The 26,326-nt window shown below is 41.8% G+C and overlaps 2 protein-coding genes and 1 pseudogene across 2 annotated transcripts; 2 read left to right on the top strand and 1 right to left on the bottom strand.

The window, feature by feature from the left end:
• Window positions 1–988: 988 nt before the first annotated feature.
• On the bottom strand, window positions 989–1,675 carry LOC119925335 (olfactory receptor 1102-like). Its single transcript, XM_038743433.1, has one exon. The coding sequence runs from the start codon at window positions 1,673–1,675 to the stop codon at window positions 989–991; it is 687 nt and encodes a 228-aa protein (XP_038599361.1).
• Window positions 1,676–16,097: 14,422 nt separating this feature from the next.
• LOC119925809 (olfactory receptor 8J2-like) lies at window positions 16,098–17,015 on the top strand. The gene has a single exon (XM_038744272.1). It carries the CDS (start codon window positions 16,098–16,100, stop codon window positions 17,013–17,015), a length of 918 nt encoding a protein of 305 aa, XP_038600200.1.
• Window positions 17,016–19,904: 2,889 nt separating this feature from the next.
• LOC119925336 lies at window positions 19,905–22,063 on the top strand (annotated as a pseudogene).
• Window positions 22,064–26,326: the final 4,263 nt, after the last annotated feature.

Below are 26,326 nucleotides of genomic sequence, written 5' to 3' on the forward strand. Positions count from 1 at the left end.
TGTTGGTCATCTTATCCTGCCATTTGCTATTAAGTGTGGCTCACAGGTTGGGCTGATGAAACTGCCTAAGATGCTGAATGAGTCTTTTGTAGTAGATCCAGGTCGTAGAGTTATATGAAAGACTGGAGACCCCAACAGTTGTCGAGAGCTTCAGTTCCCTGAGAAGCTATATGATCCATGGCCTCTGAATTCTGTCAATCTCCACCCAACTGTGCAACCATTTGGATTCTGTACTCTAATTATTCATCTAGCTGTGCATCATTGGATTAAGCACTACGTGGGTGAGCAAGATGTAGTGACCATATTAAGTTCCATGTGGTCATGCAAAATTTCTGGTCATGTGAAAGATTTTCCAGGGTAGGAGGATACATAATATTGCTTTTCCTCAGATTTATTGCCAGTACATAGCTCTTCGCTAAAGTGATCAATAATGTCCTGTTTTTCATCCATATGTGCCTCAAGCGCAGACTCTATGCCACAGCTGGCATTATTAAAGATTTTCTAGTTGTACCAGCAGTGAGTGAATTTAGCCATGTAATTATTGTGTGCAATTACCCCACCAGTAGTGCCTTGAATTAATATGGAGAAAAAAAACCCTCTTTAAGTAATCAAAATATTTAACATCTTCTGAACTTAATGGAAATACTAAGCCCTGGTAAGATAATAACTTTAGGAAGCTGTATAAAATCGTCTTGTCACTGTTAATAATTAATGCCCTACAGTGTAGGAAGAACTAAATTACTCTCTAATTTCTTGAAGGACTTGATAGAGCTTCAGTAAGGACTCAGTGACTCTCAATGGCACAGTTTGTACTATGAGATATTCAGGTTTGAAATCAGATATCCTGAATGGGAAAAAAATCACGGTAAATTTATTCTAATTCCCACTTTTCAGCTGGGAAAATCGAGGCACAGAGGAGCAAAGGGAATCACCTAACGTCATCCAGGCACTTATCCCAGCACTATAACCACTGGAATAGGTTCTCCTACTAATTGACAAAATTTAACTGTAAATATAAATTCCTCGATGAAATTTTTCTCAAAACAGGGTGCACATCCTGGTTCCTCAGGCTGTAGATCAGAGGGTTCATCATTGGGATCATTACTGTATAGAAGACAGTGATCACTTTATCTATTTCCAAAGAGTAACTGGAGCTGGGCCTTAGGTACATGAAGAGTATTGTCCCATGGTATATGCTCACAGCAGCCAAATGGCCTGCACATGTGGAGGAAGCCTGGCACTTGCCTCTGGTAGAGTTGATGGTCAGGATGGCCATCACCATGATGATTTCAATGAAAAAGACAAAGTTTAAAAGCAGCAGTTTGGTAAGGGAGGTATTCAAACAAGAGAGGTAAAACAGAGGGGTGATGTCGCAGTAGAAATGGTTGATTTCATTATAGCCAGAAAACGATAATGAAAAAGTGCAATCTGTATGTAGGGCTGGGTGAAGAAAGCCACCTATGTAGGAACCAATGACCAAGAGGACATACGCTTTTGAGGACATAATAATTAGATATATTAACGGATTACAGATGGCCACGAAGCGGTTGTAGAACACTGCTGCCAGAAGGAAACATTCAGTAGTTTCCAGAGCTATAAAGGAATACATCTGGGCTGCACATCCAGCAAAAGAAATGACCTTCTCTACTAAAAAGCTTGTTAGCATTTTGGCCATGGTCACAGTGGAATAGCAAATTTCTAAGAAGGACAAATTGCTGAGAAAAAAAGTACATGAGAGTGTGGAGGTGGGCATAAATCCAGATTAATAACACCATCCCCAGGTTTCCCATGAGAATAAAGACATTAATTGCTAAGAATAGCACAAACAGGGCAGCCCGAAGCGATGGGTTCTCATTCAATCGCACAAGAACGAACCCTGTCACTGCAGTGTGATTGTCCCTCACCATTTCAGCATTTATTATCTGGAGGAAAATAATAAAAAAATATATTGGAATGGGGGCTGAACAGCAGTAAACCAGCTGCCCAGAGCGGCAGGCAAAATGGTAAACAGCTGATTTTTAAAAGTTTTTTTATGGTATTATGTTAAGCACTTACTATGTTCCAGGCCCTGTACTGAGCGCTGGGATAGATACATACTAATTAGGTTGGACACAGTCCATGTCCCATATAGAGTTGACAGTCTTAATCCCCATGTTACAGATGAAGTAACCGAGGCACAGGGTTAAATGACTTGCCCAAGGTCATACAGCAAACAAATGACGGAGCTGGGATTAGAACCAAGGTCCTTCTGACTCCCCAAACCATTCTCTATTAGCTAGGCCAGTATGGTTCATGTTATCTCTGGCCCCTACAACAATTCTACTGAAATGATGGAGAAGCAGCATGTCTCTGCCACTTGTCTGCTGAATGACATAGAGCAAGTCACTTCCAATCACTTTCCACTTATCCTATCCATCATGCAACACAAAGTAACATTTCAGAGAGTCCAGACTGACATCATTATGCTTTCAATACCAGTTGAGATTTGGGGTAAGTAGCTATCAGTAAGAATAAAAAAAAAACCCTTCATATAGAGACATACACTCAAATATTCTAAAATGCTAATCTTTCTTTTCTCCAAATGGAATTCCGAATGAGAAATTTGGTCAGTCATTTCGATATTATATATCTCATTTTCCACAAAATCTACAATTGCCTAACCTACCTGTAGAACAGATAATCAAAAAATCACAGGGCAGGGAAGGGCTATAGGTGGTTTGTGTCTACATCACTTATATTTACTTAACTAGCTCTGAGGGTTCAATACACATAAATGCCTCAGGGGAATATAATCCAACGAGGATCCCAATTATCTTTGGGAACAAATACAAATGGGACAGAAATACAATGTATTTCTGGATGGTAACTGAAGGCACAAAAGTAGCATGGAAAGTTCATAGGCCTGGAAGGGTGGAGACCTGGGTTTTAATTCCAGCCCTGCCACTTGCCTTCTCTGTGACCTTGGACAAGTCTCTTAACATCTCTGTGTCTCAGGTATCTCATTTGTAAAAGGGGGATTCAATACCTGTTCTCTCTCCTGCTTAGACTGTGAGCCTCTTGTGGGACAAGAACTTTCTCTGATCTGAATGCATCAAATCTAACCCAGCACTTAGATCAGTGTTTACCATATAGTAAGTGCTTCACAACCACCACAATTATTATTATTGTTATCAATAAAACATTTTCTCATGTCTTATTGTATTACACTGTTTCCATTATATGTGGTTATATAGGGCAGTGGCCACAGGCTTAGAAAGATGGGGCATAAGAGCTACATCTTTGCATTGGCCTCTGACCTGCAGATCTTGTTTCAATCAATCAATCAATCGATCAAAAATATGGAGCATTTACTATGTACAGAGCACTATACTAAGAACTTGGGAGAGAACAGTACAAAAAAATTACCAAACACGTGTTTCAGATGGTATTTATTTAATGCCTACACTGTGCAGAGCACTTGTCCTAAGTGGTTGCAGGAGTATAACACGAAAGAGTAGGTATGGATGATCCCTACCCACAAGGAGCTTTTGAACTAGAGGGCACAACAGGCAATAAAATACATTCCTGATGGATATGTACCTAAATGCTGTGGTGCTGGGGGAGAGTGAAATTTAAAGTGTGTAAGGGACATGAAGGCAGTTGTCAAAGGGGTGATAGCCTGAGGCGATGAGAGTGGCAGACTGTAAGCTCCTCCTATAGACTCTAAGCTCCTTCTGGGCAGGGAGCATGTTTAGCAGTCAGTCAGTCAGTCAATCCTATTTATTGAGTGCTTTTTGTATGCAGAGACTGTACCAAGTGCTTGGGAGAGTACAATGCACCAATAAACAGACTTAGCCCCTGCCCACAATGAGCCTACAGTTTAGAGGGGGAGACAGACATTAATATAAATGAAATTACAGATATGTATATAAGTGCTATGGGGCTGGGAGCAGGAAGTGAATAAAGAGTGACACAGGGTGACGCAGGAGTGGAAGAAGAGGAAAGGAGGGTTTAGTCCATTCATTCATTCAATAGGATTTATTGAGCGCTTACTGTGTACAGAGCACTGTACTAAGTGCTTGGGTGAGTACAATATAACAATAAACAGACACAAGCCTGAGTTTATTGAGTGAACGTCCCCAAGACCTTTGTCAAATGCTCTGCACATAGCAAGGGTTCCATAATTATCACTGATTAATTGATTGTACTAGGCCAACCAAAGTATACATATTTCCAAAATTTTTACCCCATGCACTCCCCAGAAATGAATTTACATGACATTCCACCAGGAGGATACTGACCTAAAATTGGATATGTAGTTAGAAAAATCATGAAGAACACTGCAGGATACCTCCATGGTTACAACTAAGTACTCCCATTTTGGACTTTATTACCTGTCAAATCCCTGCAGAAAAGTCAGAGCTATAACGAACTGTGTAACAGTACACTTGACCAATCTCCATTAACTTTAATAGTTTGCCAATTTCTTTGCATTAAACCACCCTGCAGGGGTCAAACGTTCCCACAGGACCCCGCTTTCTGTCCCATCATCACAAGACTCACCCCTCGAAGCGACCTCTAGTCCATCCAGGTAGCCAACCTGGGCCATGGGACATTGTGTCCCCCTGCTCCCCCCTACTTTGGGGAGCCCCCACTCTCTCATTCCCTGGGTTAGGACTGGACCAGACATGACTGATTCCCCCCGCCCCCCTCCCCGGGGAACAAGGTCCTTGTTCTCACTGCATCACTTTAGCAACAACCCCATGCACACCTACTCAGCCCACCCATGTTATTTGGCTGTTTACTCCTCTTCCCAGGCGTTTCCTCTCCCATGAAACCCCATAACAGTTCAACCCTACTCCTGAACTGCCATCCACGGGACTCCATCCTCCACCACCTCAGAGACAAATTTGCGAAGAGCCCCTGGATTTTCCTTGCCATTAGCCTTTTTGATTTTACTGACCCATGGACAAATCAACCTTCTGCTGTAGGCATCATCTGCCTATTTTATTAATGCTATTGCATGTTAATTGTTAACTGCTCTCTATGATGTCATCATCTGCTTATCTTATCATTACTATTGCATGTTAATTGTTAACTAATCTTTGTGCTGTCATTTACTTCGCTGACCTCACCATGAACTATCAATTTCCCTGCTCCCATCAGCCCTTCCCAGTCCTCGCCTTCCCCTTCATCTTCCCCTCTCCCACCCTACTCTTTCCCTCCCTTTCCCCCGCCCCCATCCCCCCTTTTCACCCCCTCCCCAGAAACCCTCTGTACCAGAGCCAACCCTCAACGCCCCCATCCAACCTGCTCCCTCTCCAACTCCCCCGCCCCCGCCCCTGCCACATCCCAGTTCTCTCTCATCACCAACCCTCTTCCCCCTCTCCCCACCCGGGCCACCGCCAACTCATTCCCATCCAAACCCTCCACACCTTTTGCACTCTTCCACCTTCCTTCACTCCCTCCACAGTTGCTGCTAAGTGTGGTCTATGGAATCCTGCTCCATTGTAGGTAAGGTCCCTTTCATCCTTGACTATTTCTTTCCTGCTCTCTTCTCCTCCTTGCCGTTACTGAAACTTGGCTCATTCCCGGATGACATGGTCTCTTCGGCTGCTCTCTCCAGCGGAGGCCTCTTCCTCTCTCACTCCCCCAGACTCACCGGGAAAGGAGAAGGTGTCGGCTTCGTTCTGGCACCACTATGTCACTTTTGCAATATACCTCCTTCCCCTTCCCTTTCCTTCCCCTCCTTTGAAACCCAGATTATTCGCCTCTACCACACCCTCCAGATTCTTGTAGCCGTCATCTACCACCCCCCTGGCCCAACCTACAATTTTTTAATTGTTTTGACCCCTTTCTCACCTTCGTTCTCTCCTTTGCCATGCCCACTCTGATCCTCAGAGACGTCAACATCCACATGGATGTCCCTGATAACTCCTCTGCCGCCCACCTTCTATCTCTCCTTGACGCTGCCAACCTCCTGCTGCCCCACCTCGCCCACTCACCAACTTAGTCACACCCTCGACATCATCATCTCCTACCGGTGCACTAGCTCCACCTTCACCAACTCTGAAATCCCTCTCTCTGATCATAACCTTCTCACCTGCCTCCTCACTCACACTCCCCCCCCCCGTAAATCTATATTACTACCCCACAGAGACCTCTGCTCTCTTGACCCCATCCATCTTTCTCAGCATATCACACTCCACCTCCTTAGCCTCTCTATCCACTCTAGATGACCAGATTACTGCTCTCAACTCCTCCCTCTCAACTCAACTCGGTCGTTCCCTTTCTGCTTTTTCGTTCTCACACCACTAACCCACAGCCTTGGATCACTGCCACTGTCTGCTTCCTTTGCTCTTGTGCTCAAGCTGCTGAACGCTGCTGGTGAAAGTCTAAACACCAAACCAAACTTGTTCACTTTACATTTATTCTTTCCTGCCTTAACTCTGCCCTCTACTCTGCCAGGCAAAACTATTTATCTTTCCTTATTGACACCGATGCCCATCACCCCCGTCAGCTGTTCTGTACAATTAATTCCCTCCTCGGGCCCCCTGTTCCTCCCTCCTCCTCCATCCCTCACCCCCAATGACCTGGCGTCCTATTTCATTAGTAAAATTAACAACATCAGGTCTGAGCTCCCCAAAGTCACCCCCTCCCTACTCTATCCCGCCCCTGCTCTCAACCCTCTCTGCTACTTTCCCATGGTTCCCATCATTCCCAGCAGTATCTTCAGAGGAGAGCTCCTCCCTCCTCTCAAGTGCCACCCCATCCACCTATTCGTCGGACCCCATTCCCTCTCATTTTATGAAAACCCTCGCCCCTTCCCTCCTCCCTTCCTTAACTTCCATCTTCAACCACTACTTCTCCACTGGTTCCTTCCCCTCTGCCTTCAAAAATGCCCCATCTCCCCCATCCTAAAAAAACCCTCTCTTGACACTACCCCTTTTAGTTATCGCCCTATTTCACCCCTACCATTCCTTTCCAAACTCCAAGAACTAGTCATCTACACAGTCTGCCTCGAATTCCTCAATGCCAGCTCTCTCCTAGACCCCCTCCATTCTGGCCCCCTTCCCCTACACTCCCTCTCTGCCCTCTCAAAGGTCACCAATGACCTCCTTCTTGCCAAGTCCAATGGCTTCTACTCTATCCGAATCATACTCGATCTCTCAGCGGCCTTAGACACTGTGGACGACCCCTTCTCCTCAACACACTATCCAACCTTGGCTTCACAGACTCCCTCCTCTCTTGGTCCTCCTCTTATCTCTCTAGCTGTTAATTCTCAGTCTCCTTCACGGGCTCCTCCTACCCCTCCCATCCCCTTACTGTAGGGGCTCCTCAAGGGTCAGTTTTTGGTCCCTTTTTGTTCTCCATCTATACTCAGTCCCTTGGTGAACTCATTCGGTCCCACGGCTTCAACTATCATCTCTACGATGATGACACCCAAATCTACATCTCTGCCCCAGTTCTCTCTCCCTCTGTCCAGGCTGGTAACTCTTCCTGCCTTCAGGACATCTCCATCTGGATGTCTGTTCTCCATCTAAAATGCAACATGTCCAGGACTGTCGCCACGATCTGCCCCTTCCTCTCCATCCAAACCCGCTACCTTGCTGGTTCAATCTGAAATCCTTTCCCGACTAGATTACTGCATCAGCCTCCTTCTGATCTCCCATCCTCCTGTCTCTCCCCACTTCAGTCTATACTTCATTCTGCTGCCCGGATTATCTTTGTACAGAAATGCTCTGGGCATGTCACTCACCTCCTCAAAAATCTCCAGTGGTTGCCTCTCAACCTACGAATCAAGCAAAACCTCCTCACTTTCGGTTTCAAGGCTCTCCATCACCTCACCTCCTCCCACCTCGCTTCCCTTCTCTCCTTCTACAACCCAGCCCACACCCTCCACTCCCCTGCTGCTACCCTCCTCAATGTGCCTCATTCTCACCTGTCCCGCTGTCGACCCCCGGCCCACGTCCTTCGCCTGGCCCGGAATGCCCTCCCTCCACACATCCACCAAGCTAAGTCTCTTCTTCCCTTCAAAGCCCTACTGAGAGCTTACCTCTTCGAGAAGGTCTTCCCAGACTGAGCCTTCCTTTTCCTGTCCTCCTCTCCATCCCCCTCGTCTGCCCTTCCCCTTTCCCCTCCCCACATCACTTGTATATATTTGTACAGATTTGTTACTGTATTTATTTTACTTGTACATATTTACTACTCTGTTTTGTTACTGTTGTGCATATAGCTGTAATTCTATTTATTCCGATGGTTTTGACACCTGTCTACATGTTTTGTTTTGTTGTCTGTCTCCCCCTTCTAGACTGTGAGTCCGTTGTTGGGAAGGGACCATTTGTATATTTGTCGACTTGTACTTCCCAACAAGCGCTTAGTACAGTGCTCTGCACACAGTAAGCGCTCAATAAAAATGATTGAATGAATCAATATCATCTCTGAGCTAAGCCCCTTGATATTATCCCAGGCCTGCAATCCAATCATGTTTTGTACAATAACAGTGGCAGTAGCGCTTAGAACAGTGCTTTGCACATAGTAAGCGCTTAATAAATGCTATTATTGTTATTATTGTTATTATTATTATTATTATTATGAATGAAAGATTGAACTAACAAGGTAGCAGTTTGGATGGAGAAGAAAGGGCGGATCTTAACGATGTTGTGGAGGTGAGGCCGGCAGGTTTTGGTGACAGATTGGAAGTGTAGGGTGAATGAGAGAGCAGAGTCAAGGATGACACCAAGGTTGCGGGTTTGTGACATGGGAAGGATGGTAGTGCCGTCTACAGTGATGGGAAAGTCAGGGAGAGGACACGGTTTGGAAGAGAAGATAAGGAGCTCAGTCTTGGACATATTGAGTTTTAGGTGGCTGGCAGACATCGAGATGGAGATGTCCTTAAGGCAGCAGAAGATAAGAGCCTGGAGGGAGGGAGAGAGAGCAGGGGCGGAGTTGTAGATTTGGGTGTCATCAGCATGGAGATGATAGTTGAAGCCGTGGGAGGGAATGAGTTCACCAATGGAGTGAGTATAGATGGAGAACAGAAGGGGACCAAGAACTGACCCTTGAGGAACCCCTACAGTATGGGGATGGGAGGGGGAGGAGGAGCCTGCAAAGGATACTGAGAATGAACGGCCAGAGAGATAAGAGGAGAACCAGGAGAGGAGGAAATCTGTGAAGCCAAGGTTGGATAGCGTGTTGAGGAGAAGGGGGTGGTCCACAGTATCGAAGGCAGCTGAGAGGTCGAGGACGATTAGAATAGAGTAGGAACCGTTGGATTTGGCAAGAAGGAGGTCTTTGGTGACCTTTGAAAGGGCAGTTTCGGTGGAGTGTAGGGGACGGAAGCCGGAATGGAAGGGGTTTAGGAGAGAGTTGGAGTTGAGGAATTAGAGGCAGTGAGTGTAGATGACTCGTTCTAGGAGTTTGGAAAGGAAGGGTAGGAGTGATACAGGGTGATAACTAGAAGGAGAGGTGGGGTCAAGAGAGGGTTTTGTTAGGATGGGGGAGACGTGGGAATGTTTGAAGGCAGAGAGCAAGGAACCAGTGGAGTGGGAGCAGTTGAAGATGGAAGTTAAGGAGGGGTGGAGGGAAAGGGCGAGAGTTTTCATAAGATGAGAATGAATGTGGTCCGAAGCACAGGTAGATGGAGTAACACTTGAGAGGAGGGAGGAAATCTCATTTGAAGATACTGCTGGGAAGGATGGGAGAGCAGTGGAGAGAGTTGAGAGCGGGGGACAATGGAGAAAGGGGGGTGATTTTGGGGATCTCAGACCTGATGGAGTTAATTTTACTAATGAAGTAGGAGGCCAGGTCGTTGGGGATGAAGGATGGAGGAGGGGGAGGAACAGGAGGCCTGAGGAGGGAGTTAAATGTATGGAACAGCTGATGGGGATAATGTGCATGGGTGTCAAAAAGGGAGGAAAAATAGCTTTGCCTGTCAGAGGAGAGGGCAGAGTTAAGACAGGAAAGGATAAACTTAAAGTGAACAAAATTGGCTTGGCATTTAGACCACCAGCACGTTGAGCAGCTTGAGCCTAAGAACGAAGGAGCAGAACAGTGGCAGTGATCCAAGGCTGTGAGTTAGTGGTGCGAGAGTGGCTAAGGGAAAGAGGAGTGAGCCAGTTGAGTTGAGCAGAGTGCGTGGAGTTGACATCAGTAATCTGCTCATCAAGAGTGTGTAGAGAGGATAGGGAGGCGAGGTGGGGTGTGATGCGCTGAGAGAGATTGGGGTTTCGTGGATTACTGCATTAGCCTCCTTTCTGATCTCCCATCCTCCTTTCTCTCCCCACGTCAGTCTATACTTCATTCTGCTGCCCGGATTATCTTTCTACAGAAACGCTCTGGGCATGTCACTCTCCTCCTCAAGCATCTCCAGTGGTTGCCTGTCAACCTTCGAATCAAGCAAAAACTCCTCATTCTCTCAAGGCTCTCCCTCACCTCGCCCCCTCCTACCTCTTCTCCCTTCTCTCCTACAGCCCAGGCCGCACACTCTGCTCCTCTCCTGTGAACCTCCTCACTGTGTGCCTCGTCCTCACCTCCCCTGTCATCTAACCCTGGTCCACATCCTTCCTCTGGCCTAGAATGCCCTCCCTCCACCTATCCGCCAAACTAACTCTCTTCCTTTCTTCAAAGACATACTGAGAGCTCACCACCTCCAGGAGGCCTTCCCAGACTGATCCCTCCCTTTTTCCTCTCCTCCTCTTCCCCTTCCTATCGCCCCCTCTCCCTCCCTCTGCTCTACCCCCTTCTGCTCCCCAGGGCACTTGTATATATTTGTACATATTTATTACTCTATTTTATATGTACATATTTACTATATTCATTTTATTAATGATGTGTATATAGCTATAATTCTATTTATTCTGATGGTAATGACACCTATCTACTTGTTTTGTTTTGTTGTCTGTCTCCACCTTCTAGACCATGAGCCCGTTGTTGGGTAAGGACCATCTCAATATGTTGCCGATTTGTACTTCCCAAGCGCTTAGTATGGTGCTCTACACACAGTAAGCACTCAATAAATACGATTGAATGAATGAATAGAACTATACCTCAAAACCTTTCTTTGGGGCTGAAACTTTGTTTTATTCCATGAAGATATTAAATTCCAGGTATTTCTTCTGAAAGTGAAACCTAATTTCGAACTGATCCATTGCAGAAGGCCATTATTTTTCTTATCTGTTTCACAAAGGGAATGTGACACCCAAACAAATTAGTCGTTGTAGGTTGTGCCCATACTTGAGAAATGGAAAGCTGAACCAATTTCTAGTATAATGAAGAAGGGACAATCATGGCCTAGTGGAAAGAGCATGAGCCTTGGAGTCAGAGAACCTGTGTTCCTATCCTTACTCCACCATTTACCGGCTCTGAGACTTTGGATAAGTCACTTAATTTCTCTGTGCTGTAGTTTCCTCGTATATAAAATGAGTATTCAATACCTGTTCCCCCTCCTACTTAGACTGTGAGCCGCATGTTTGACCTTATTATCTTGAAATTACTCTAACGCTTAATACAGTGCTTGGCAGATAGTAAAGGCTTAACAGAGAACACAATTATTGTTACTAATGAAGGAACCAAAATACCAAACTCGTTATTGAGGAAAAAGAATAACACATACCAGCATTATTGTTATTGTCAAAGATACAAATTACTCAAAACTCCATCAAGAATTCTCTTGGTTAATCTTCAATGAATCCATATTATTCAGTTATTCGTATTATTAATATTATTCATATTATTCTGAATAATCCATATTATTCAGTTTGGTTGCCCAAAATCATCAATTTCTCTGGATCATCATCATTTATTATCAATTACAATTGAACTCCTAAAAAACACAGACATAACACCCATTTGCTTTAACTATTAAACTCAGCACATGTAAACTCAAAATTGAACAATTGTTGACTGAATTTGTTTGATGTTAATAGCTATTCAGACTGAAACCACTTTTTTCTCACCAGAAGGGAAGTTGCCTCAACATTCCACTTCACAATGCCCTTGAGTCCCCCTCCTGTCTCCAACTTGGCCGTGTACCTTTGAATTACTTGCAAACAACACAGAAAATATGATTCTCTGGTCCTCAGGTTTTAAGTGATTATGAATCTTTATTGCTCAGGGATTACAGGGCAGTGTTGTCTAAATAAGAAACAATTTCCATCTTCCCTCTGGAGATGACACTAATTTAAATAATTCTTTGTGTCTTGAGATCCTTTGCATTCTATGTATCCCATGGGAAATGGGAGGAAACAAAAACCCCAACATCATTTCAACGAGAACCACCTGAGTAAAGAAAAGCAGGCCCCGCACCCTGATGAGCTGCATCCCCTCCCCTCGGGTGGAGGGTGGGAGGTTGGGGGGAGAAAAAGAAGGGTGTCCCACCTGACTGCTCGAAACAATTTCCATCTTCCCTCTGGAGAGGTCACTCATTTAAAGGATTCTTCACATCTTGAGATCCTTTGCATTCTGTGTATCCCATGGGAAACGGGAGCAAATAAAATCCCCAGCAGCATTTAAACAAGAACCACCTGAGTGAAGAAAATCAGCTTTTCCTCCACAGGTAGGTTGAACCACTGGGTTTATTTTCCACCCTAAATCAACTCATTTAATTCAGCAGAAACCTGTGATAACCAGAAAGTTATCTAAGTTTCCATTTTGGTTGTTCATTTAAGATTCATTGAAGATTAACCAAGAGAATTCTTGATGGAGTTTTGAGTAATTTGTATCTTTGACAATAACAATAATGCTGGTATGTGTTAAGCGCTTACTATGTGCGCTTCTATGTGTTGGTATGTGTTCTAAGCGCTGGGGTAGATGCAAGGTGATTATGTTGTCCCACATGGGGCTCACAATCTTAATCCCCATTTTACAAATGAGGTAAATGAGGCACAGAGAAGTTAAGTGACTTGCCCAAAGTCACACAGTTGACAAGTGGCAGATTCAGGATTAGAACTCATGACCTCTGACTCCCAAGCCTGTGCTCTTTCTGCTAAGCCTTGCTGCTTCTCTAATGTTATAGATAATGTGGATAGAGCATGGGTCTAGGAGTCAGAAGGTCTTGGATTTTAATTCCAGCTCTGCCACTTGTCTGCTGTGTGATTTATGTCCCAAACGGAGGCACTAAAAAGTGAAGTGACTTGCCCTAGGTCACGCAGCAGGCAAGTGACGGAACCGAGATTAGAACTCAGCTCCTCTGACTCCTTGACCAGTGCTAATTGTGCTACTCCATGCTGCTGAACTTCAGTGATCTAAGAACTGATATAGGTGCAGCTGGCAGTCCTCAGACTTACTAATCAGTTGGTCCCTGAAACTTGTGCTCTAAGCCATAACAATGCATCAGAACCAACTAGCATTTGGCATTTATTAAGCACTTACTGTGTGTCAAACACTGTTCTAAGCGGCTAGGGTAGATACAAGTTAATCAGGTTAGATACACTCCATGTCCCACATATGGCTTATTTTATTTATTTATTTATTTATCTATCTATTTATTTATATTAATGTCTGTCTCCTGCTTTAGACTGTGAGCTCGTTGTGGGCAGGAATGTGTCTGTTGTTTTAGTGTACTCTCCCAAGCGCTTAGTACAGTGTTTTGCACACTACGCTAAATAAATACAATTGAAAGAATGTGGCTCACATTCTAAGTAGGAGGAAAAGCGAGTATTTAATCCTGATTTTACAGTTGAGGAAATTGAGGCACAAAGAAGTGAAGGGACTTGCTAAAGGTCACACACCAAGCAATTGGCAGAGCTGGGATTAGAACCCAGGTCCTCTGACTCCCAAACCTGTGCTGTTTCCACTGGACCATGCTGCTTCTCGATTTTCTTCTGAAACAATGTTCTGAATAGAAACTAGTTCCCGTATCAGAGTTGAAGAGTCTACTCTTTCCAAAATTCCCCATAATTGTGTACTCAATCAGTGAAAAATAAAGAATATATTTAGATTAAAACATTTATATCTAGTCAGAGATGTTCCACAACAGGAGAGCGGGCTTTCACTTCTCTCCGAAATCACAGTGGATGTATCCACTCCCACTAATGACCCCATCTGGCGGTAAAAAATTCCCTCAATTAATCAATGGTATTAATTAACCATTAATTAATTATCCTAACAATCCTCTGCTTCACCACTCCACCCCTCTTCCAACTAACCCTTTTTCCCTTTGGTTTTCCCATTTATCTACGATTCCTGTGCATCCCCTCAATCATTGTCAGTATATTTTTTAATGGCATTTGTTTAGTGCTTTCTATGTGCCAGCCTGCCTCACAGTGCCTTTAAGTGAGTTAGTGCTGGATACTGAACCTCCTTGGAACCTGAGGTCCCGTGGAACCTACTTAGTAAAAGGAACTGTGAAACAAATTTAATAATTGTGAAAAAGCTAAATCCAGTTGATGTTAAAGACTGATAGATATTAGAGGAGTAATGGTGGCCTAGTGTCAAGAGCACAAGGCCTGGGAGTCAGAGAATCTGGGCTCTATTCCTGCTTCTGCCACTTCTCTGCTGGGTGACCTTGGGCAAGTCATTTGACTTCTCTGTGCCTCAGTGACCTCATTTGTAAAATGGGAATTAAATATCTGTCTTTCCTCTTACATATATTGTGAGTCCCATGGGGGACAGGGTCTGGGTCCAACCTGAATAAGTCGTATCTACCCCAGAGCTTAGAAAAATGCTTGACACACAGAAAGTGTTTTAAAAAATATCATCATGACAAATCTCATAATAATTGTTTAGATAGACCTTTCTGAAAAGGATGATATTTTTTATGTGATCTAATTTTAATCAAGTCAAGTTTAGGTAATTAAAAGTTCAGATGGCAACAGCTAATTTTTAGGTCATTCCAGTCATTGGGTGAATTTTTGTCCACCCACTCTTTAAATGTATCTAAACAATAATTCACATTCCTTAAACCTAGGTAACTGGCTATTTATAGCCATCTAGATAATCAGCTCTCCATTCTTGCAGAAAAGGATTTACTTCTTAGACTTCTGCATGGGCTTTACCTCCACATTCCTCTGAAGAAGGAGATGCAAAGTAAAGGCATGGTCAGAGCATAACAATGTAGGCTGTCTATATGACCTGAATGAATTTGTCTTGACCTGATGAAACTGATTCTGCCCCAAGGCAAGTGGAGAGTTGGTTGCGCCATTTATGGAAGGATATGCCTATGGATATGGGGAGGGCTTTGTCACCCCCAACCTCCCAAACCTCTGGTTTCAACACAAGGACTGAGAAGCAGTGTTGTCTGATGGAAAAAGCACAGGCCTGGGAATCAGAGGACATGTGTTCTAATCTTGGCTCTGCCACATGTCTGCTGTGTGACCTTGGACAGTTCACTTAACTTCCTCACACCTCAGGTATATCATATGTAAAATCGGGATTAAAACTGTGAACCCCATGTTCACAGCCAGCATTTAACAAATACTGCAGTTAAGTATTTTAAGGTTGATTTAGTGATTAATCAAGTTGTATAGTACCAATAATAGAAAATACAGTAAATAATTATGGTATTTGTTTAGTGCTTACTATGTATCAATACCTGTACTAAGTGTTGAGGTAGAAACAAGTTAATCAGGTTGGACATAGTCCCGTTCCTGCATGGGGCTCACAGTCTAAGTAGTAGGGAGAACAGATATTGAATTTCCATTTCACAGTGGAAACAGACACGGAGAAATTAAGTGACTTGCCCAAGGTAACACATCAGGCAATAGGTAGAGTTGAGATTAGAACTCGGGTCCTCTGACTCCCAGGCCTCTACTCTTTCTGCAAAGCCATATTGCTTCTCTAATATGTAATATGCATACAATACAAAATAGACATATAATGTACATGTTAATATAGATAAGCATTAGAACACTCACCCTGACAGAAAATGCAGCTATTTCATACAATATTAACATTTAATATTTTATGATAAGCACTTGACCAAGGCATCACTAAACACATGGGAGAGTACTACTTTACTCCAATGCAATTATTAATCATTTGATAATAAAACTATCAAATAGTACATAGTAAGCGCTTAACAAATACCATTAAAAAGCAACTATCACCCTGCTCAGAAGACACTTGCCTACTAAGACACCTCTGTTTTCTTTCTCCAGCAGCTGATGCAGACGGAATATATGGCAGAGAGAAACCTGACCTATGTGACTGAGTTTGTTCTCTTGGGAATCTCAAACCATCCGGAATGGCAGATTCCTCTCTTCCTGGTGGTCCTAATCATCTATCTTATTACAGCAATAGGAAATCTTGGGATAATCACGATTACCAATATAGATTCCCTACTAAAAGCTCCGATGTATTTTTTCCTCAGGCATTTGGCTTTCATCAATCTAGGTAATTCCACCACCATTGCCCCCAAAATGTTGGTGAACCTCTTAGCAGAGAATAAAACCATTTCCTATTATGAATGTGCTTCACAGACAGGCTGTTTTTCAATTTCAATTATTGCAGAGATTTTCATGCTCACTACTATGGCCTATGACCAATACATGGCTATCTGGAAGCCATTGATTTATAGGGTGATTATCTCGAGAGAAGTGTGTATCGTAATGGTTATTCTTATATACACCTATAGCTTCATTGAAGGAGTGATTGTCTCAACTTACACATTTTCAGTGTCCTACTGTTCCTCAAATGTAATCAACCATTTCTATTGTGATCATTTCCCTCTGCTGGCACTTTCCTGCTCTGATACCCATATACCGGAGACAATCATTTTAATATTTTCTGGCTGTAATTTGACTTTCACCCTCACAGTTGTTCTAGTGTCCTATTCTTTCATCATCTTGGCCATTGTGAGGATCCGCTCCTCTGAGGGGAGGTGGAAAGCCTTCTCCACTTGCACATCTCACTTGATGGCTGTAACAGTTTTCTATGGGACTCTCTTTTTCATGTACCTGCTGCCCCAAGGCAGTCACTCCTTGGATACAGATAAAATGGCTTCTGTGGTCTATACCCTGGTGATCCCCATGCTGAATCCCTTGATCTACAGCCTGAAGAACAAGGAAGTAAAAGATGCTTTGAAAAGACTCGACTAATTCCTATAAATCTTTAAAAATATGAATTTAAGAACTGCTTAATAAAAACAGAGTCAGTAGAAAAAGGGTTCTTGTAATGTTTTATTGTTTTACTGCTCTAGTTTCGTGGAACTTATGTGAAATGGGTGCTTGTGAAACCTGAAGCATTGAAATATGTTCTATTCACTGTAGTTCATAGTGGTTTGGAGATTATGCTCATCATTTCTAAATTTTCATATAAATTGTTTTAAGAATGAGGCGAGATCCACACTCTATATTCTAATTAAGGTTGTTTCAGCCCAATATAATTTTCTTATCAACAATTGATTTAATAATGATATCCCTAACATTCCCACAAAATGGTACTGTAGTTTTTCAAAATTATTCTACGTCATTTCCTTGTGGATGGCTGAAGTGTAGGGATTTTTCAAATCTCTATGAGGTGACAATTTGGAAGGCCAAATGACTTGACTTAGATTAGCACATTTTGGACACATAATCAGGAGAAATAATTCTTTGGAGAAGACACTAATGCTAGGAAAAGTCCAGGGAAGACGTGGAAGAAGCAGGCTGGCAGCTAGATGGATAGAGACCATAACAATGATAACGGAAGAACCATTAGAAAGGTTATGGATTATGGCAGAGGACAGGATGTTCCGGAGAAAGTACATCCATGGAGTCACTATGAATCAGAAATGACTCGATGGCACTTAATAATAATGAAACAATTACAATCTTCTCCAAGGTAAATGATTCCCATGTTTTATGTCTTTCTTTTTGGTTCCCCTTTCCCTATAATCTATTCACCATTTCCACTTTTACTGATCTGCTCTGTCATATTTCTAGTTCTGTAAATGCAACGTAGCTCAAAAGGTACAAAGTGGTGGTTTCATCATTATGGTACTTCTTAATCAATAAATCAAACAACGAATCAATTGTATTTACTGAATGCTTAGTGCATGCAGAACACTGTACTAAGTGTTTGGGAGAGTACAATACAACAATATAACGAAGTCAGTAGACACACTTTCTTCCCACCACGAGCTCACAGTCTAGAGGGGGAAACAGACATTAATGTAAATAAATTACGAATATGTACATACGTCCTGTGGGTCTATGGGTGGGATGAATAAAGAGAATAAATCGGGGTGATGCAGAAGGGAGTGGGAAAAGAGGAAATGAGGGCTCGGCCAGGGAAAACCTCTTGGAAGAGATGTGTTTTGAAGATGGAGAGAGTAATTGTTGGATGTGAAAAGGAAGTTCCAGGTCAGAGGCATGATGTGGGCCATAGGTCAGCAGCGAGATAGACGAGTTCAAAGTTTGTATTAGAGGAGCAAAATGTGTGAGCTGGGTTGTAGTAGGAGAGCAGTGAGGTGAGGTAGGAGGGGGCAAGGTTAATGAGTGCCTTAAAGCAGATGGTAAGGAGTTTCTGTTTGATGCAAAGGTAGATGGGAAGCCACTGGAGTTTCTTGAGGAGTGGGTAAACAGGGAAGCATTTTGTAGAAAAATGATTCAGCACCATCGGTGATGAAAGGTTATAATCAAAGGACCACTAATGGCATCTTGCATGTTGGATAAACTCAATAGGAAACCTGAACAGAATAGATCTCTGTAATGTGCTTCTGATGCTCTCATTCTTCACAAAGGACACTTAATGTACCTGGTTTGTCTTGGCAACTCCCCCAAGCTATGTAAATCATGGGTATGTAAGAGAATACTTCCCAAAGACTCATGGTAAGAATAAATATAGCCCCAGAAATAACTCTGAATGGAAATTCTAGTTTCTTCACATCTAACATTTTAGAATCAGATTGATTTAAAGACTGTGAGCATCAAATGTTGTGTTTGGCTCAGTCAGGATACTGAAAGACTGTGGGGCATGACACAGCTCAAACCTGGGGAAAAGAAATAGTATAGAGAGACCAATGATGACTTCAGGATCCTGAGAGGTGGGCTATCAGGGAAAGGGGTCACCTGCCAGTCCTGAATGTGGAACAAGGAAACCCTGTCTCCTAGTTCAACTCTTCTATGGGGAAAAAGGGGAAGAAAATAGATAGATCAAGGAGGAGGGGGTTTCACCAAGGTACTGAGCCTGAAATGATCAAGGACAGAAAGAAGTCGGGAAGGTTAAGGTGATAGTCTCTTGGTGGAGGCGGTTTTAGGCCAACGTTTGTGGGGCTACACATGAACTGAAAGGCCCCAAACATAATTATTCAGCTCAGGATTGGGTAAATATCAATTCATTTTCCTCTCCTCTCCTGCATGATGCTATTCCATCCACACCTAGCTATGCAAAGGGGCCAAAGGAGAGAAAAATTGGCATTGTGTACTCGAAGTTTTTCCCTGGCTACCAGGCAAGGCATCCTTTAGTAAGTTATATGTGGCTGTATGGATTTTCAGATTGATAGCATATGTCCTTATTAGTATGAAACTTGCCTAGTGCAAAATTTGAAAATCGGATTTGTTTTAAGGATGAACAAATGTCTGGAAGATTTGATTAAAGTATGGGCCGAGGATGAGGTTTTTATAAATGGTTGTGATCATTCCCATAATTCTTCTCTGGTATTTTTATTGTGGTAGTAGTTGTAGTAATAATAGAATTTATTAAGCAGTTAGTGTGATTGGGCATGAATATTAATGCTAATGTGTTACTGTTCAGATTCAATGAGGTTAGGAAACTTCACGTTCTGGCAATATTTGTATTTTTGGAGTGTATTGAGAAAGTGTCTGGCCAAGACTATGTCCACATGAGCTAAGTGAAGTAGAGTTTTAAATTGATATTGTTATCATTATCATTATCACCAGCAGCAGTATAAGGATATCTTCAGCATTTACTGGCACTGAACAAACTGTTGGGGAAAATACAATAGGCCTTAAAGACATTTCCTGACCTGGAGAAGCTTACAAACCATGGCAGATGAGCAGACACATATTGTCAAATTTACATTCAGCAAAAGAGTAAAGAACATTGAAGTAAAATTAGAAAACAAAAGCCATTAAATAACTAATATGGATACATAATAATAGTCATTTAACAATTAGAATTGAGGTGGCATGCCCAGTTAAATCATGAATTAGTTGGGAAAGTCTCCTAAAGAAGGTGACTTTTTGAGAGGGAGATACATGGTTTAGTGGACTGGCAGGAGGAAGAGTATGATGAAGAAGGGAAGGTTTGAACAACAGATGTGAGAGAGGAGTGAGCTAAGCACAGTTAGAAAAACACATAATAATAATAATAATAATAATAATAATAATAATAATAATAATAGTATTTTTTAATCGCTTACTATGTGACAAGCACTATTATAAGCGCTGGGTAGATATAAGGTAATCAGGTTGTCCCATGTGGGGCTCATAGTCTTAATCCCCATTTTACAGATGAGGTAACTGAGGCCCACATCAGGGAAGTGGTGGAGCTGGGATTTGAATCCATATCCTCTGACTCAAAAGCCCAGGCTCTTTCCACTAAACCCTGCTGCTTCTCATTGACATCCTATTTCTCATGGCCACAAAATGAAGAGTATTACCTGCAGAGTATCAGGAGAAGAGTGGATAACTAAGAATGAAGCAACTGATGGAGGACCTTGAAGGAAAATGTGAGTTTTCTTTCACGTAAGAAGAAATCGGATGTTTGGAAGGATGAGAATGATATCTTACAAATGCCACATTGAAAAGGTGATATGTCAACTGTATGAAGGAAAAATTGGAGAGGCATAAGGGAGAGAAGTAACATTCAGGTGCAAAACCTATTGTGAAAGATGAATGGATGGTGAATGATGGTGAATGGAGTTGTGTGGGTTTTTTAAAAAAATTCTCATTTATCTAAATTGTCTAGGACTCAAACTCACCCAGCTTACTCATTATGCCATTTCTCTGTGCTTGTGGAGAGTAAATAAGAAGAAAGAATGTTTAAGCAGAGAAAGTTTGAAGTCAAGGTGAAATTTGTGAAACACCTTGAAATTTAGACAATATGGACTGGATGCTTTCAAGGGAATCCAGTCCATATTTTACTCTAAAACTGTCTACTGAATCGGGTCGTTTTCATTTAAGGAAAATAAAGAAAACAGAAGTTTGACACATTGAATAAATACACTGATTTCATAAATAAATGTCTGATAAAAGTCCATGTAAGGCTAAATCATTTTACAAATGATTAAATGATCATTTCGGCTTAGTTCTTTATTTCAATAATCAGCATAATTTACAGATTGAACATGGTGCCAGTGAACATGCATAATGACTCTACTATAATTGAGTTTGTTCTGATGGGATTCCCGATTCCTGAGGAGTTATAGATCATCCTGTTCTTGCTGTTTCTAGCCATATATCTTTTCACTTTGGTGGGGAACCTGGACGTATTATTTCTTCAGTGTCTTATCTTTTCTGGATGCCTGCTACTCATCAGTGGTCACCGCCAAGATGTTGGTGAATTTTTTGGTGGGGAATAAATCCAACTCTTTTTCTGGCTCTGTCAGACAAATGCTTTTCTTCATAACTTTTGGAACCACTGAGTGTTTTCTCCTGGCTGCCATGGCTTATGATCACTATGAGGCCATTTCTAATCCTCTGCTCTACATGTCCATTATGTCACCCAGAATCTATGTGTTTCTCATCATTGACTCCTATATTGGTGACCTCCTGCTTGGCAACTTACATACAGCTGCCACCTTCAGTTTATCCTTCTGTGGCTCCAATGAAATCAGACATTTTTTTCTGTGATATCCTCACACTCTTATCCCTCTCCTGCTCTGATATGCACATCAATGAACTGTTACTCTTCAATTTTGTGAGTGCTATTGAGCTGGTCACCGTCCTGATTGTGCTCATCCCCAACAGCTACATCCTGGATGCCATCCTGAGGATCCGCTCAGCTCAAGGGAAACACAAGGCTTTTTCAACCTCCGCCTCGCACCTGGCAGGAGTGTCCATATATAACAGTATGATGCTATCTGCATACGTCAGACCCAGTTGAAGCTACACTCTGGAGCATGGCATGGTGATGTCTATTTTATACCGTTGTGATTCCCATGATGAATCCAGTAATTTACAGTCTAGGAACAAGGATGTGAAGGATGCTTTTAAAAAAGATTTAGAGAAACATTTTCAGTGATGAAGCATATAAGGAACAATAGACTCCTCACAGGGCTATGACTCTAACACACAATTTGACGTGAGGAGACCTGAGTTCTAATCTCAGTGTCACCACTTATCATCATCATCATCATCATCAATCGTATTTATTGAGCGCTTACTATGTGCAGAGCACTGTACTAAGCGCTTGGGAAGTACAAATTGGCAACACATAGAGACAGTCCCCACCCAACAGTGGGCTTACAGTCTAAAAGGGGGAGACAGAGAACAAGACCAAACATACTAACAAAATAAAATAAATAGAATAGATATGTACAAGTATAATAAATAAATAAATAGAGTAATAAATATGTACAAACATATATACATATATACAGGTGCTGTGGGGAAGGGAAGGAGGTAAGATGAGGGGGATGGAGATGGGGACGAGGGGGAGAGGAAGGAAGGGGCTCAGTCTGGGAAGGCCTCCACACTTATCTGCTGTGTGACATTGGACAAGTCATTTAAATTCTCTGTGACTCATTTTTCTCATTTGTAAAATGAGAATTAAATACCTATTTTTCACCTCTTAAGACTTTGAACCCCATGTTGGACATGGACTGTATCTGAACTGATTACATTATGTCCACCCCAGTACTTAAAACATAATAAACACTTAACAAATGCCATAATATTCATTAATATTACAATTAACCACAACTCACATTAGTAAAAACAACTGCTTTAAAACTAATCTATGTTCTGGTTTTCAATGATAGGAACGCATTTAAATTCCTTTCAATTCACCCATAGTGAATTAACTAATCTGGAATGAAGAATACTTATTGTGAATAGGGAACTTGTCTACCAACCCTCTTAGTTTCATTCATTCATTTATTCATTCAATCATTTATTGAGTGCTTACCAAGTGCAGAACACTGGACTAAGCGCTTAGGAAAGTACACTACAACAATAAACAGAAATATTCCCTGCCCACAATGAGTTTACAGTCTAGAGGTGTCAGACCGACATCAATACAGACATATAAATGTCAGATATGGAAATAAATGCTGTGGGGCTGGGATGGGGGAAGCAACAAAGGGAGCAAGTCAGGGTCCTCAAACACTTAATGATTCATATTGTACTCTCCCAGGCACTTAGTACAGTGTTCTGCATATGGAAAGTCCTCAATAAATATGATTGATTGATTATCTCAAAAGCAATAGCAAAATGGCCAGTCTCTTACCGTACAGTACAGTCACCCCATCTCATTATTTAGTCATTATCAATAAGAACTGTTCTTCCTGGACCTTCTCACAACAGGTAGGAAGTAGGGGATAGAAATACTAGGCTTGGAGGAATCACAAAAACAGGAGCAGTAGGCAAGGAGAAGCTCAGAACTGTGCAGCCCTGACTCCCTTAATCCTGATTCTGGAGGCTGGGGTTTGAGGAGGTCTCTTAAGATACTAGGGAAATGTTTGCCTTTTCACACACCCCTCATTTCTACAAGAGAAGGCTTAGAAGGGAATGTATCTGTTATATTGTTATGTTTTAACTCTAACAAGTGCTTAGTACAGTGCCCTGCACATGGTAAGTGCTCAGTAAATACAATTGGTTGATTGATTGATGTCCTGTAAGATGAGAGGGAGAGTAGAAACCTCTAATAATAATTATAGTATTTTTAAGCTCTAACTATATACCAAGCATTGTATTAAGCACTGGGGTAGATACAAGAATCAGCGTGGCTCAGTGGAAAGATCCCGGACTTTGGAGTCAGAGGTCATGGGTTCAAATACCAGCTCCACCAATTGTCAGCTGTGTGACATTGGACTAGTCTGTAAAATGGGGATTAAGACTGTGAGTTCCCCGTGGGACAACCTGATCACCGTGTAACCTCCCCAGTACTTAGAATAGTGCTTTACACATAGTAAGTGCTTAATAAATGCCATCATTATTATTATTATTACAATTTAAGAATAATGTACAAATTTCCAGGGAAGCAATGGCTTGAACACTAGTGAGGCTGTGGTTTTGATTCACCAAGGTGTCTCTTATCTGAAGAGGTGAGGGACCAAGGACTACGCCTCTCAAGCAGTGAGCTGTGATTCATTACTATATAGTTTAAATATTTATGTTTTTGGATTTGAATTGTTTAATTTTCATATTTTTTTCCCAGATGGTGTGTTTGCAGTTTGTTCCATATACTTATTCCTTCCTCTTCTGGGTCAGTACTACTACTACTACTTCTAATAATAATAATATCAATCAATGATATTTATTGAGCACTTTCTATATGCAGAGCCCTGTACTGAGTGATTGGGTGAGTACAATCCAACAGAATTATCAGACATGCAATAATTATATTGATAATAATAATGATACTTGTCAAGCATTTACTATTTTCCAAGAACTGTACAAAGTGCTGAGGTAGATACAAGATAAACAGGCCCCAATTAGTGCTCACAATCAAACTAGAACGGAAAAGAGGTATTGAATCCTCATTTTGCAGATGAGGGAACTGAGGCACAGAAAAGTTAAGTGGTTTAACCCAGGTCACACAACAGACAAGTCCTCTGATTCCCAGGGCCATGCTCCTTCCATTAGGCCACCATGCTTCTCAATCTTGTCTTAGTTGAGTTTCATGAAATCACACCAGCACTTAGAAAAAGAAGGAAAAATTTAGAACAATGCCTTGCACAGAGTAAGCCCTTAATATACATGATGATGATGATCTTAAAGTAAGTAAAGAACCATATTTTCCTGTCATGAGACTTAAAGCTCATTGTGGGCAGGGAATGTATGTTTTTATTGTTACATTGAACTTTCCCAAGCACTTGATATAGTACTCTGCACAGAGTAAGTGCTCAATAAATATGATTGAATGAATGAATGAATGAGAGAAAGAAGAAAATCAAGTGAATTTAAAATCAAATCCCAAAACATCAGTATTTCCACGTTTGGCACAATAAACCCTCATTTGTTTTTATCAAAGAATGAATCTGTGTTTTCATGTAAGCAACATTTCACCAGAAACTGCATATTTGTAGAAATGTGAATTCTAATAATTTGCTTTATCTTGCCTATCACTGACTGTGATATAAAAGTAATGTATCACCTAATCAATGAACACTGTTGAAAAATAAATGCTCAATGAAAATAATAAAACTACTATTCATTCCCTTCAACAAATCCCCCCAAACTAGGATTTATGTCCATTTAAACCATTGTTCTAGCCTGCACTTCATAATAATAATAATAATCTAGCCTGCAGGTGAGTAATAAGAGAAGGATACAATAGTGCAGATGATGTAGGCCAAAGTATTTTTGGCACTACAGCATAGTGAACAATGTAAACATTTAAACTTCTAATCCTGAACAAAACATTGAAATGATTAGGAAATTAAAGAATTTGTTGAAACTGTTGGGGAAGAGGCAAAAATTGTGGCTACCAGAAAAATGAGTATTACAGTGATGTGGAAAAATATGAGCTGAATTTGGTTTTAGACTGATCATCATTACCTAATTTTGGGGTCATTTTTCCTCTGTAGATTTAGTCTAAGTTGTGCCTATGCACATATTCAATTCATCACTAAATCCTGTCGGTTTGATCTTCACAACATAGTTAAAATTCACCCTTTCCTCTCCATTCAAACTGCTACTGCGTTAATCCAATCACTTATCCTATCCTTTCTTAACTGCGGTATCAGACTCCTTGCTGACACCCCACCCTCCTGTCTTTCTCCTCTCTAATCCATACTTCACTCTGCTACCTGGATTATTTTTCTACAAAAATATTCAGGCTATGTTTCTGACCCCATCATAGAAACTTCCAGTATTTGTCTATCCACTTCCGCATCAAACAGAAACTCCTCACCATCGGCTTTAAAGCACTCAGTCATATTGTCCCCTCCTATCTCACCTTGCTACCTTCCTACTACAATCCATCCAGCACACTTCGCTCTTCTAATGCTAACTTTCTCACTGTACCTAGATTTCCTTTATCTCACTGCTGACCTCTCGCCCATGGCCTGCCTCTGCCCTGGAACACCCTCCCTCCTTATATCCAACAATTACTCTCCTCGCATTCCTTCAGTTTATCCTTCTGTGGTTCCAATGAAATCAGACATTTTTTTGTGATATCCCCCCCCCCACAAACTCTTATCTCTCTCCTGCTCTGATACACACATCAACAAACTGTTACTCTTCAATATTGTGAGTGCTATTGAGGTCGTCACCATCCTGATTTTGCTCATCTCCTATGG

Source organism: Tachyglossus aculeatus, chromosome 3 (genome assembly GCF_015852505.1).
Source record: "Tachyglossus aculeatus isolate mTacAcu1 chromosome 3, mTacAcu1.pri, whole genome shotgun sequence".
NCBI lineage: Eukaryota > Metazoa > Chordata > Mammalia > Monotremata > Tachyglossidae > Tachyglossus > Tachyglossus aculeatus.

Excerpts from the sequence above, each read along its gene's own strand:
- LOC119925335 (XM_038743433.1), bottom strand. The coding sequence starts at position 1,675 with ATGGCCAAAATGCTAACAAGCTTTTTAGTAGAGAAGGTCATTTCTTTT.
- LOC119925809 (XM_038744272.1), top strand. The coding sequence starts at position 16,098 with ATGGCAGAGAGAAACCTGACCTATGTGACTGAGTTTGTTCTCTTGGGA.